Raw genomic sequence first — 14,239 nt, 5'->3', positions numbered from 1 at the left:
TACTTAAGACCTGTATAATTTTACTGACCAATGTCACACCAATAAATTAAATTAAAATAAATAAATAAAGATTATCACTTAGCTTGGAGCAGTTTTATGGTCCAAGATTTAGATCATAGCCACATATTTATAATTCATATTGCTGTTAATTTCTTCTCCCCAGATGTTTTTGTTTTATAGAGTGTTTACAGATCAACACTAGGAAGTCATGTCTGCTCAGGAATCATTGGAATAGATATATCTGTCAGGTGTTAAATTCCTTCTTTCCTATTATGGGAAATATTTAAAAGATGACAGACTAAATTGCTTTGGTTATGAAAACATTATGCTACGTAGCCTTTAAAATGTTTACAATGAGACATAGCACTTTGAAACTCACACCTCAGAACCTGCCTACTTGAAATCATTAGTGCATGTATTTGGCAAATACAGACTCTAAGTAAATAAGTAAATATTTAGGATTTTCAAAGATCACTGGTAGTTGCTTTAGAACTGAATTTCTGCTGTTTCCTTCATTTGGCCTCCTAAGAATAAAAGTGATACTTCTGTGGACCAGATGTACCTGGAAAGAATAGTGTATAAATCCCCAGCTCTTTTATTCGTTGTTAAAATAATTCTGGGGTGGTTCCCTTTCGGGAGCACTCCCAGCACATTTTCAGTCTCCTTTTCTTTTCCCCCAGCCTGTTACCTTTGCTTTCCCTCTCCTAAGCTCCAAGGGACCTTATTTTGCTTCTGTAACTTGTTTCCTGAGTCTATGCAGCCCAACTGGCTCATTTCTACTACTTTTGTAATTTTCTCTTATAATTTTGAAAAAAAAAGTAATAATAATTTTGGGTGTATGTTTTGCTAGTGTAGTGTTTTCCAGAACTTCACCCCAAGCAGATTCTTCGAAATCACTGTAATAGTTCTAGTAACTTAATAATGAGACCCTTATTGTCTACCTTCTCCCTCTGTTACTACCTATTCCCCTGATGATCACCCAAATAAACTACTTGTCCTCAATCTTTGTTTTAGGGTCTACTATTGGTCGAGATTCTATCTAAGACATCTCAAATTCTTCTCCCTTTGTGAGCCCTCTCTCATTCTCCAGATACAGTTAATCTCGGTCTCCTGTTGTCTTGGAGGTGCCTTCTTTCTCCTTCTGTTAGAGCATGCTTTACATTCTGCCTTGGGTGAGTTACTTTTGTTTCCTGTTGTATTGCATTGTCAGTTCTTTGAGGATAAGAACAATATCTCATATTTACTTGGCTTTTCTCTAAAAGTTGTGGAGTAACATACATTCTTGCACCTTCCAACACATTTATTCTAGTTCCTTAATTGTACCATGTGTGTATAAATAAAAGGTAACTCAAACTTATTTTAGGGAAGTCATAGTACTTATTCAGGTGATTTGCAATGGTTCACATTTGTAGAGTATATGGTAAAAGTGTTCTTAAAAGAACTCTACCTAACTAATATGCAATTAATCAATTCTCTTATTTTCATGTAAAGCATACTGACTGCTGTCCACGGCAACTCTGAACGCTTATGTCTAATAGGCTATTCTCGTATACTTGTTCATTATCAGTTTTACTATACGCTCACGAAGAGTCAATTATGTTTGTTTCTAAGACTATTCATGTCATTTTTAATGGTACCTATATAATTATTAAAGAAATGCAGTGTGAATACAACATTATAGTTATTTCTAGGAAAATGGTGCCAAACTAATTAATAGAAGCTTCTGTTTCAGACTCTGAAATCTTAATGGCTTAACACAATCAAAATTTATTTCTCACTTCACAGTCCAATGGGTTGAGCAGCCATATTCCATTTTGCCCCAACCATTCTACAAGATTGTCTCAGTAAGAAAAAAGGGGGGTTGAGAATAAATGTAGAATATTTCTATGATTACATCTGCAAGTGGCTTATAAAACTTCTGCTCGCATTCTAATGAGTAGATTCAATCATATGGCTCCTAACCTAACGGTAAGGGAGGCTGGAAGTGTAGTCTTCCTGGTGCCTATACCATGACTTTAGGACATTCAGAAAGAATGATCTCTGTTACAAAGCTATGTTGCATAGATTGGAAGGACTCAATAAAGGCTGAAGTCTTCATGTTTTCACTCCACATAAATGATGTATTATGATTGCAGTTTATACAAAGAAGAAGGTGTGGAATTCCAAACGTATGGCCATTCCCAAACAAAGGCCCACATCAAAAGACTAGGAAGTAAATGAACATTTGAGGATCTTACTTGTAAAAACAATTTTGATTAGGTGTCATTTATATGTATCACTTTTGAAATGATTTCCTGTTTTAGTTTACAGGTCACCTAACCTACAACATTTCATGATCTAATTAATTAAGAAGGATTCTTCCAGAAAGACGTTATTTTGTTAAGAGCAGGCCTCTGGAGATAGACTGTCTGGTTTTAAGTTCCAGCTCTGACACTTATTGGGTGTGTGATCTTGGACAAGCTGCTTGTACTTTCTGTACCTCAGTTTTCATATGTGAGAAATTTATATAGTGAAAGTACATATTGTACAGGGTTATTGGGAGGGTCAAATGGATAAAGATATAAAAATGCCACACATGTAATAAGTGCTATCTAAGTGATATCCAGTATTATTAGTTTGATTACCATATCAATATCATTATTGTCAGATTTAATCCCACAGTTTTCTACTGAGTGACCACACTGTAGGTGACCCTATAATAAATATTTATGTAACTTAAAGTACTTAGGTTGGAAACAAAAAGCAATCATGGCTAAAATTAAACTAACTAGAAAGAAAAGAAAAAATAAACATTTTTTGAAAGGACATGGGGTCTGTCCGGTATGGCTCCATGGTTGAGCGTCAGCCTATGAACCAGGAGGTCATGATTAGATTCCCGGTCAGGGCACATGCCTGGGTTGCAGGCTCGATCCCCAGTGTGGGGCGTGCAGGAGACAGCCAATCAGTGATTCTCTCTCATCATTGATGTTTCTATCTCTCTCTCCCTCTCCCTTTCTCTGTGAGATAAATAAAAAGATATATTTTAAAAAAAAGAAGGGACACAGGGTAGTTCACAGACTATAAAGCAAATCTAAGCACATCAGCAAGATGGCAGGCTAGGAGGCCCAACCCTCCCTCTTCCCCCCACCAAAAAAAACAAGTCGACGATCATTAATGGATGCAAATAGCTCTGGAAAAGCTCCAGAGTACAGTAAGGAGCTCCAGCAACCCAGTGGAGCATAAAAGCCCATGAAGGCCACATTGATAAATATAGGAAGCATTGTACCTGCATCACCCCATTCCCCGGGCCAGCACAGCTTGGCACTAAAAAGATCCCCTTGGCTGTGACTTCCCCTGTGGAGGTAAAGGAGAGCAAAAGGATCATAGCAGCTCTCACTGCCACTGTGGACTCCCACAACCCTCACCACTGAAGATCACCGTAGTCTTTGCTGATCCTTACAGCAATTGAGTGCAGACATCAATGCAAGGCCACAAGTGGCATCACCAAAGAAACACGAAACATTTTTAGTGATTGCCCCTCAAAGACATGGAGACCTATGAATTGCCTGACAAATAATTCAAATTAATTTTTTTAAGGAGATCAGCAAGCTACAAGATACAACACAGACATTTCAACAAAGTTGGAAAACAATACATGAACAAAATCAGAAATTTAATAGAGATATAAATCATAAAAAAGATCCACATAAATTCTGAAGCAAAAGAATATAATAAATGAAATGAAAAAATGTAATAGCATTTTTTGTATCACATGAGCTTACAGAAGTAGGCGAGAGCTGGATCATACAGGGCTGTGTAAGTCATCTAAGGAATTTGGATTTTATTCCATGAATTGATAGAAGATTGATGTCATCTGTGTGACATACACAAAATTTGCAGAAGGCAGGATGATGAAAGCGATTTAGGTGAACAATGTTGGTTATTATTGGGCTGGCCAGTACTAATGAAGGAATGAATCTCAGTTTATTCTGGAGAGTGCTGACTGCACTTGCTGTGGGTTTGATGGTGGGAGGTATGGGAAAGGGGGGAATTAGGTAGACACCTAAAACATTGGTTTTAGCAACTGGGTGCCCTCTGGTAATCTGGAGATGAAATTCGAGAACTGACAGAATTTTTGCTAGTGAATCAAAAGCTCAAGTTTGGACATACTAAATTTAGGTGCTTACCAGGCCAAGTGGAGTGAACAAGTAAGCAGTTAAATATAAGTAGCTCAGAAGAAATGTCAGAGATAGGGACACAAATTTGGGAGTCATCAGCATACTGAATGTATTTAAAAGTCATGGAAGTGCAATGAGATCATTGTATCATTTGGGAAAAGACTTCTCTGTATCAACCCTTGAGTCACTCCTACTTCATTTCATTCATTTACTCTACACAGTTTATTGAGCTCCTACTATATAAAGGCAGCTTTCTATGGCATTGTAGTTATAGTAGTAAAGAAAGGAGACCAACTGTTTGCCTTCATAGCACTTCTATTTAGTAGAAGATAAAGAAAATTCACCAGTAACCAATAGGTTGTGGCAGCTAATAGAAAAGAGAGTAGTTCAAATATGAGGAGTCACCTGGGTCAGATGTTGCTGAGAACCCAAGTTAGATGGAGACTAAGCTGTGACTGTTTCCAGCACTTTCTGTGGAGTAGTGACAAAAACAAATTTGGGGCCATTGAAGATGAAGAAATGGAGATGGTGAGTGAAGACAGCTGTTTTGAAAGAGTTTGCTATACAGGAAAGCAAAAAAGCGGGACCATAGCTAGTGGGAGAAGTGAAATGAAAGAAGTGCTGCTTAAAATAAACAAAAAAGAAATAATTACAGAGCAATGTGGATGAAAGGGGCCCATGCTAACCTGACAAGCTCAGGGAAGGCCTGCATGGCAGTCTTGCAAACACAGAGACCTAAAGTAACCACAAAGGATGGTTTGAAATTAAACTTTACCTAAAAGCAGTTATGGTGGGTAGTTACATCCTAGGCCAGTATCTACACTGACAAGGTCAACCTTTACCTTAACTGAGCCTATCTGTCTTTTTGCGTCAATAATAACATATCCTTGAAATGTCTGGGTAACTTGTAACTTTCCTTTTGGGGCCCCCTTGGGGCACAATCTATTGTGCCTGGGTGCCAGGACAGATACCACAAATTATCCTGTTAATTGTTCCTGTACCCACCTAAGTATGTGTGTATGATTTTGCTTTTTATCCAATCCCAGAAGTTTCTCCACTTTCTCCCGCCTCTCTAGTCTATCACCAGTGGATTTCATGTACGCCACCTACATCCCTTACTTTGATTGCGATGTATAAATACAGATATAGCCCACCATTCTCCAGAGCATTATCCCAATCCATTGAGGTTCTGCTTCCTGGCAGTTGTCGACAGTTTGGCTCAAATAAACTCACAAACAACTCTTTACAGGTTTGAATGTTTTTATGTTAACAGCATGCTTATGGTTAATGGGAATGATGTCGTGGAGAGGGAGTGGGAAGGGATAATTGAAGAGGTGAAGTTCTTGAGCAGGTAAGAGGAGATAAGATCCGGGATGATCAGGCAGGAGATGGCCGTTTGATAGGATCAGATTCTTACCTTTCACTGTAACTGGAGAGAAGGCAGAGGGGATGAAATGGTTGCAATGAGGTTGTATATTTGATGGGACAATGAGTAGCTTGAATGCTTCTGTTTTTCCAGTGACTGTATGAAGTGAGAATGGAAGGAAAAGGGGGTTGAGAAAAGAGAAGACATGAAATACCATCTTGGAGAGTGGCATGTCAAGTTACTAAAGAACTGTAGCAGGATTCCCCACTCCTCCTAGCTCTGGCAACCACTAATGCACTCCCTGTGGTAGAGGTTTCCTTCAAATTTACAATAAATACAACATGAAACATTCAACCACTTCTATAATTTTTTTTCCAGCCACTTTCAGCTGCTTCGTTCCCAGCACAGAGAAGGCATATATAACTGGATTCAAGGTTATACTTTTGCAAAATGAATGGAATGGTACAGGAAGGAAATTAAGGGTATTAGCAAAGGAATAAAGGATCATGAAATGTAAGCTGATTAAGGAAGGAAGTAAAAACAGGAATGCAGAGGGGATTGTGAAAGGTTAGAAAAGAGATATTATTCATTCATTTGGTTTACTCATTCACTACAATCAAGCTCCTAGTAGGTGCCAAACATTGTTCATGAGCAAGACTGACCAAGTCCTCTGAGAGTAGGGTGAGATGAACAATAAAGAATTAAAACCAATAAGTATTAAAGCCAGATATTGCAGAGGGCTATGAAAAAAATACTTTAAAAGGTAGGGAGGTGGAGAGCATCAAATGGGAGGGGAGAGCAGTGGCGATTTAGGTAAGTTGTTCCAGGAGGGAGCCCTCTCTAGTAAAACTGAACAGAGACCGAGATGAAGTGAAGGAACAAACCTGTGACTACCTGTGGGAGCCGTGTGCTAGGCTGCGCGAACAGAGGGCTGTTCCATTTTTTTAATGTCATTAGTGGTTGATTAGTAAGGCCAACAATGCCACGATGAACAAGGTATTTTTCCTTCCCAATTGTATTTTTTAATTGGGCTTCCATATTGAAGTAACACAGCTGGTTTAAGCAATTGATTGTTGCACGAAAGTCATTAGAGCGAGCAAAGTCTCATTTAAGTAAACCATATGTTTAAATATGAATATGATATATTCATGTCTGATGTGTTCAGCATTCCATTCTCCAATGACTGGTATTGGGATGCCACATACTAGAGTATAATAGGGCTCAGTTAATATCTAAGTCAATTTTCATGTCCATAAATAGCTTAATAATTTCAAACACAAAACACTCCCCTTTATTCTTCTTAGTTCTTCTAAGGCAGTGATTTTTCAACTGGTGTGCCACAAGAATATTTAAAAGACGAAATACCTGACTATTTAGTCAGGGGCACTGACTTTTTTCCCTTTGTCCCAAGTAGATCCTGGGAAAGGATCTGGGGTGTTTATCTAAGGCGGCCCTTGAGATAAACTTTAACCGTGCAGGTGTGGGACATTCAAGTAGTTGCTAGCGAAGAGGTTACTCTACGCAAGCAGGACCAGAGGGCAGGCTTAGGACCAAAAAAGGGACCAGAAGCTTTAATTTTAATTTTAAGTGTATGCAAAATAAATTCAATTAACTGCCGGAGGAGTTACACCACATGAAACATATGCAGTTGCAAATCACACAGCACTTTATTACTCACATGATTCCTGGTGCTGCGGGTACAGGCTTAAGTGGGATCCCAGTGGTGCTGTCCTCGGGATGCAGGTGGCCAGTGTTCCTCACCCGAAAGCTCAGTCGCATCTCAGTCGGGAGGTACTGGCAGAGAGAGGAGTGTGGAGTGGTGTCACTTGCCGAACTGACAAGAGGACGTGCCTTTGTGGCTGTCTCGACAGGCGAGCACCAAGCTGGTCAGGGTCCCCCACTTTTAAAGCCTGTATCCCATTTGCAGCAGTCCAGGTGGCTATCAATGAATTATGTCAATGCACACATGTTTATCTGAAATAGGGCAAGGGGCTACTACATGTGGTTATCTTGGGAGAGTACATCACTCACTCAAGTGGTTATTTTGACAAGTCACTCTGAGTTATTTACTGAAGTTCAAATCCTCATCTGTGATGGACACACGCTTCAGGGCAGTGGGGAATGTGTTCTTAATATATTTTAAGTTTCAAGGAAAGTTAATTTAAAGATTTTTAAATTAGACATTTTTCAGGCATTTTTAAAGCATTTTTAAACATTTCTACATATTACTACAACACCCTTAGATTGTCAAATTAAAAAATGACAACAGCCAACACAACAATTGTTTTCCAGTGTAAATGAATCAAAATTACACCTTTTTTTTGGTCAGGTCAGCAAAAAATTTAATTTTAGCCATATAATTTTAGTAATTAGTTTATATGTGCCATGAGATGAAAAAAAGTTGAAAATTGCTGTTCTAAGGAAAGAGTTCAAACCCAAAGTATCTTTCCTTTGCCTAGGGAGTATAGGGACAAAAGTTTACAAGTTTAGATATAATTCGCATACCAAAGAATTCAGCAGTTTGCAGCAGTCGCCAACCTTTCGGACCTCACGGACCACCGGTGGTCCATGGACCACCAGTTGGTGACCGCTAGTAAAGTATACAATTTATTGATTCTTCCTATGTTCACAAAGTTGTACAACCATTATCATTACCTAACTAGAGAACATTTTTATCACTCCCCCCACCCCCTGAAAAAAATACCCGTACAGACTGGAGCCTTCAGTCACTCTCCAGTGGAATCACTCCCACTCCCCACTCTTCCTAGCCCCTGGCAACCACTAATCTACTCCCTGTTCCTATTTGCCTGTTCTGGAGATTTCATATAAGTGGAATCACACATTAAGTGTCCTTTTGTGTTTGGTTAGCAGGTATCAGTACTCCATTCCTTTTTATAGCTTAATATCATTTCATTATGTGGATATACCATATTTTGCTTATCTATTCATCTTTTGATGGACATTTGGGTTGTTCTCACTTTTTGGTTATTACGAATAATGCTGCTATGAGCATTTATGTCAAGGTTTTTGTGTGGACATATGTTTTTAATTCTCTTAGGTATATACCTATAAGTGGCTTTTTAAAGACACAACCTTAAAGTTTTATCTTTAAAATATTTCTCACTTCATAATATATCTATTTTGAAAGAATACATTAAGTTATTACCAGTTACTTATTAAACTACTAGTTGAATTATTTTTTCTCCAGAAATCCAAGTAACAGTGGCCCTGCAGGAAACGTTCCCTGTGCCTATGGCTCTGGATCCCCTGCTCAGTGTTCAGTGCACAGATTCAGGCCAGTATTTCAGCAGCACTGGGGGTTACCTTTTTGTCAATAAATGTTGCTTCTTCCCGGAAGAATTGTAAAATCTTGACACTAAAGGACTAGGCAGGATTCTTGGATCTCATCTAACCAATCCCATCCCTTTGTTTTATGGATCTTGGAACTGAGGGAGAAGTCCAAGAGGTTAAAATGCTTGCGTGATTTCCCACAGCTGGTTAGTTAGAGATCTTGGATAAGAAGCCAGATCTCTTAACTCCTAGCTTAGTCCTCTGACTACTAAACTTTATCTCTGTTGTCTGAATTTAAAGTCATAAAACAAAAAATAAACATTTATGCAGGTGGCACTTTCAGATAAAAGTTTACAGAAGAAGCTTTCAGAGTGTTAGAGAATAGCTTACTATCAATCTTATACTTATCAATAATTCATAGGGACAAGGAGGGAAAATAGGAGTATTAAAGAAATACTGTTACTTTTAGTCTGTGCATAAGGAAGAAAGAATTATAGGTGTTCATAAACACTCAGTCATAAAGGTCAGCGATTCCTATTAATTTCCCTAAAGAGTCAGCCTTTTTTTCCTTCTCATTACATTCTAAGATTTACATACTAGTAGTTTTAAAAACGGGTAGAAGATTAAGTGTAATTATGTTATTCAAGTGCAGTCAAATTACGCAATGGATTGTGCAGTTAATCACTTTGATCTTCTAAATGTCATGCTGCATATTGTTTATCCTTCTCACAGTGAGTCAGAAGTGGGAATGGGTTCATTCACTATTTCCAGTAAGTAGCTTTCCACCAGCAGGTGTTGTGACTGGTGGGAAAGGGTAGGACTGGAATGCACACTTATTTGCGGATCTCAGAAGTGTTTCCTCGGGTTGTACGTGAGGCCACAGGCAGTTGAGAGTGTTGGCAGCACCACAGCTACCCGCCAGCAGAACAAGTTCTTGAATCCCCTCTGAGTCTGGGAATATTGTTCCCTGGCACAGAGCTGCGAACAGGTGCTGTGTACAGCCCTGTGGTCCAGGCATGGGGCTCAGCTCCAGCACTGTCTGCGTGAGCTTGGGCTCATCACTTCAGGCCAAGTCCCTCTCTGTAAAATTGGGAAGAGGGTGGGGTTGACCACATTTTGATCTTTAACAATTGTTTTGGCTTTAAAATGCTATAGCTCTACAACCTGTTGACTTAAGATGTCAAGTGTATTGGATGAGAAGTCACATATAAAGATGAGAGCTCAGACCTTAAAGTTATACGAACCATCTTTGTGATATTTGGCAAGTTACTTAATTCTGTAAGCTTTCATTGTGTTATACTTAAAAGGGCAATGATAATAATAGTACCTAACTCATAGGGCTATTGGGGGAAAAGGACATTATGAATTCAGCGTCTTTAGAACAGTGCCTGATATACACTATGATTCAGTAAATATTTGTTAGTAGTAAGTAGTATTTTTATTTTCATTAGGAACATTTTATCCTAATGATATACTGTTCCCTTTAGAAATAAATAAATATAATTCCAGCAAATTTTAGTAATATATAAAGTATGTAGACTACAATTAAAAATGTAACCTAGCCCTAGCTGGTTTGGCTCAGTGGGTAGAGCATCAGTCTGCGGACTGAAGGGTCCTGGGTTTGATTCTGGTCAAGGGCACATGCCTGGGCTGTGGGCTCGATCCCAGTAGGGGGTGTGCAGGAGGCAGCCAATCAATGATTCGCCCTCATCATTGATATTTCTCTCTCTCCCTCTCCCTTCCTCTCTTAAATCAAATATATATATCCTATTAACTCTAAAGTAAACTGGGAGGAAAACACATAATTTAGATGGTTGAATTATAGGTATGATGGGGGAAGATATGGGAGGCAGAGGTGAAAGTTATGAAGTGAAAGAAATTTGACTTATTTTCTCCTTCACTTTATAGTTGTATGTAATCTTTCTTTTTTGTATTTTTGTTCTTTCAACTTGGAGATAGAATCATCCAGGGAAAACATATCCAAGTTAATAGCTCTTCAAGTGGGGTCCTATATTATTTCATAAGACAACAACATTATTGTTTTATCATGTAGAAATAAATAGTAAATGTATCCAACACCTGGTAGGCCGCCTCCTTGTAATTTCTGCTTTATTTTTGTAAGTACTATTTTGGTGTGAACCAAGGACTGAAAAGTGTCATAATTTTGGAAACAAAAACTCAGATATTATTCCTCAATTAGGATATTGCTATGAAACTATCACTATTCAATAATAGTTTGCTGAACTATCTGAAGATATTTGCTTAAGATAAAATATTTACAGAAACAGAACCAATTCATGAAATACTATGGGAAAAGTTGGCAACTCTAAGTTTGGTGGTTAGTTGGAGAATTAACTATCAGTTCTCCAAAGAAGAGGTAAGCTATCTATGGATATGTGACATGATAGTGTAGATATGATTTTTAAAAAAAGAAAAGATTTTTTAGCCCTAGCTGGTTTGGCTCAGTGAATAGAGCATTGGCCTGCAGACCAAAGGGTCCCGGGTTCAATTCTGATCAATTCTCTCTCATTATTGATATTTCTATTTCTCTCTCTCCCTCCCTTCCTCTTTGAAATCAATAAAAATATATATATATATATATATATATATATATATATATATATATATAAAGATTTTTAAGTTGATTTTTAGAGAGAGAGAAAAGGAGAGGGAGAGGGAGAGAGAGAGAGAGAGAGAAAGAGAGAGAGAGAGAGAGAGAGAGAAACATCCCTGTAAGAGGGAGACATCTATCGGCTGCCTCCTGCATGCCCCCCACTGGTAATTGATCCCACAACCCGGGCATGTGCCCTGACTGGGAATTGAACTGGCAACCTTTCAGTAAATAGGACTACACCCAACCAACTGAACCATCCTAGCCAGGGCAAGATGAGATTTTTAATGGACATCTCTGAATATGTATGTCTGTATGTTCCACACCTACTCCATCACCATCTTCACTGTTGTATGTGACAAATAAGAAAGGAAACATTTTTGACTCCTCACTACAATCTCCTTAGCTTCTGATGTGAACAACTGAATCCAGGATACCTTCCATTTCCCTGGAACGTTATTTTTTACTGCATTGTAATTTCTGGCTTGGGTAATGTTCTTTGATCTCTAATGTTTCTTTTATGCTTCTTTTATAGGAGGCCAGTTATAAGAACTCCACACCCATCCTTCTAACAAAAGACTTAGAAAGAGATGTGCAAAAGCCATCTCCAAAAACCAAGGTAAGATATCTGATCCTTAGGCTTCCACATGAACCATTTAGCAAGGCTCTGTGTGTTCTTGCGTTTCTCTGATGTGTTACTTATACTTCCCTCAGCCTTTCTTTTTTTTTTCTGGACCTGGTGGTATAAGAAACACTTTTTATTTAGATCATTTAGTCGAAGGTTATATTCATCCAAAAATTACCTCGACACTCCAGTTATTTATAGAAAGTGATTTTTTGTTTGTTTGTTTTTTCTTAATCCTCACTCTATGATATTTTTCCATTGATTCTTTTGGAGAGAGTGGAAGACAGAAAGACAGAGTGAAACATCGATGTGAAACACATCAATTGGTTGCCTCCTGCACATGCCCCAACCAGGCCCTAGCCTGGGAGGAGCCTGCAACCAAGATATGTGCCCTTGACCAGAATCAAACCCCGGGTCCCTAGTCCACAGACCAACGCTCTATCTACGAGCCAATCTGGCTAGGGCCAGAAAGTGATATTCTTAGTAGTGTATTATTTCTGCTCAAACAGTATGTTTCCAGCTTACAGCATAGGAGATGGTTAAGTGAAGTAAGTCTGTCCTAGGTTACTATAAGGGATAAATAAAATTTCTAACTATAATTTTTCTTTTTCTCAAAATAGAAATCACTTCACTGATTTTTTTGTAGTTATAAAATACAATTTTTTACTTAAAAATTTATCATGATTTATTAAATAATTTACTATAATTACTGACAGCTGTAGGGGAGAGGGGTGAATGGATAAAAGAAGGTGAAGTGATTAGCCAAAAAACATATATACATAACATATAACACAGACAACGGTGTGGTGATAGCCAGAGGGAAAGGATGCTGGGGCTAGGTAGAGGTGGGCAAGGCGGGGGTGGTGGGTGGGATGACGACATTTGTAACAATAGTGTCAACAATAAAGATAAACTTAAATAAAAAGTAATATATTTTCAAAATTATAAACATAACACATGATCAATGGAAGTATCTCAGTCCATTTTAACAAGAATAAACAAGAACTACCATCATATGACAGAATGAAGGCTCCAATATATAAATTTTTTTTCCTTATTAAGAAAAATCCAAAATGCACATAATTGTTTTACCAGTGAAAAGAAAAACTCCTTTACCACATAATATGTTATGAGAATTTGATCATTTGTTTGTCCAATCAGTGATTGCATTTATTTGAGAGTCCCTTTCCTAATCTTTAATCTTCTCTTTGGAGTAGAACTTCTCCTATTGACTAGGTACATATAATATTCCTAACTGACCACTGTGACATTTATAGAACTACTTTTTTTTTCTAGTTCTAAGACAAATGTTTTCCAAACTTTCTTGAGTTCACTATAAGCAAAATTTAAAAGAATTCTGGTCTCTTGAGTTTATCACTAGTTACTATAAGAATAGTTGTGGCTTTATTTGTAAAAGCAAGTCAAGTGAAGTGCTGAGTCATTACTTAAGTCTCTTCTTTTGGTAAGAGTCTACAGTTTATTTTTAAAATAAATAAAAACATCTTTCCTTTTGAAACTTACTCCACCTTCAGTTTTTCTGGAAAATTATTTTAACTATCATGCTTTCAGATTCCAACTATTTTTTGTATCTTTTTCAATGAAATATTTGTATGTGCAAACTTACATCTAATTAATTCACATGTATAGTAGAAATTTTTACTGTGTAATTAATATAAATCAGTGTCAAAAATATACTCATCAAATAAATGCATTAAAAAATGAAGGATTTGAGGAAAATTTTTAGGTAACATTCACTTATTAGCTCCTTTTACATTGGTACAACTATTTTTAGGTGAAGAGACCCTAGGTGAATCACTTCTTAAATAAAAGACACTCTTGAAACCTATCATCAAAGTTGTGTGAAGGGATTTATTACTTTTATGAAATTAATGCCATTTGGAATATTTCAAGCATATACAAAATCAATAGTTAGTGTGCATTTATGGACCTCTGTCATTCTTGCTGTATGGTTCATAACCAAACATTCAATAGAAAAATTACTTCATTGGTTAAGCCTCGGTTTGTAACTTTAGCTTCTTTGTGGTCTTGTATGAACAAGTTTAAGTTTACATAAGCAAACTAGGCTCTGCTTAGGTTAGTGGTGATTACATTTTTGTAATTTCAAATCCCAGAAATGAGGCAAACACAGAGCGTATGAGCTACAAGAGATTATCAGGCACTAACTCTTT

The 14,239-nt window shown here is 37.6% G+C and overlaps 1 protein-coding gene across 5 annotated transcripts in view; it reads left to right on the top strand.

The window, feature by feature from the left end:
* Window positions 1–14,239, top strand: part of FAM13A (family with sequence similarity 13 member A) — a 270,864-nt gene that overhangs the window by 99,556 nt on the left and 157,069 nt on the right. For 4 of the 5 annotated variants that reach the window (XM_014452073.2, XM_006084613.3, XM_014452072.2 and 1 more), the window contains one exon: window positions 11,961–12,044. In XM_014452073.2, the coding sequence (XP_014307559.1) occupies window positions 11,961–12,044 (84 nt within the window). Of the gene's footprint in view, window positions 1–9,774; window positions 9,803–11,960; window positions 12,045–14,239 lie in introns of those variants that run through there. The other variant, XM_023750425.1, reaches the window with a different exon arrangement.

This window comes from Myotis lucifugus, unplaced genomic scaffold (assembly GCF_000147115.1).
Source record: "Myotis lucifugus unplaced genomic scaffold, Myoluc2.0 scaffold_12, whole genome shotgun sequence".
NCBI classification, from domain to species: domain Eukaryota; kingdom Metazoa; phylum Chordata; class Mammalia; order Chiroptera; family Vespertilionidae; genus Myotis; species Myotis lucifugus.
Note: the sequence above shows the minus strand (reverse complement) of the source record. Positions and strands in the feature narration are given on the sequence as shown.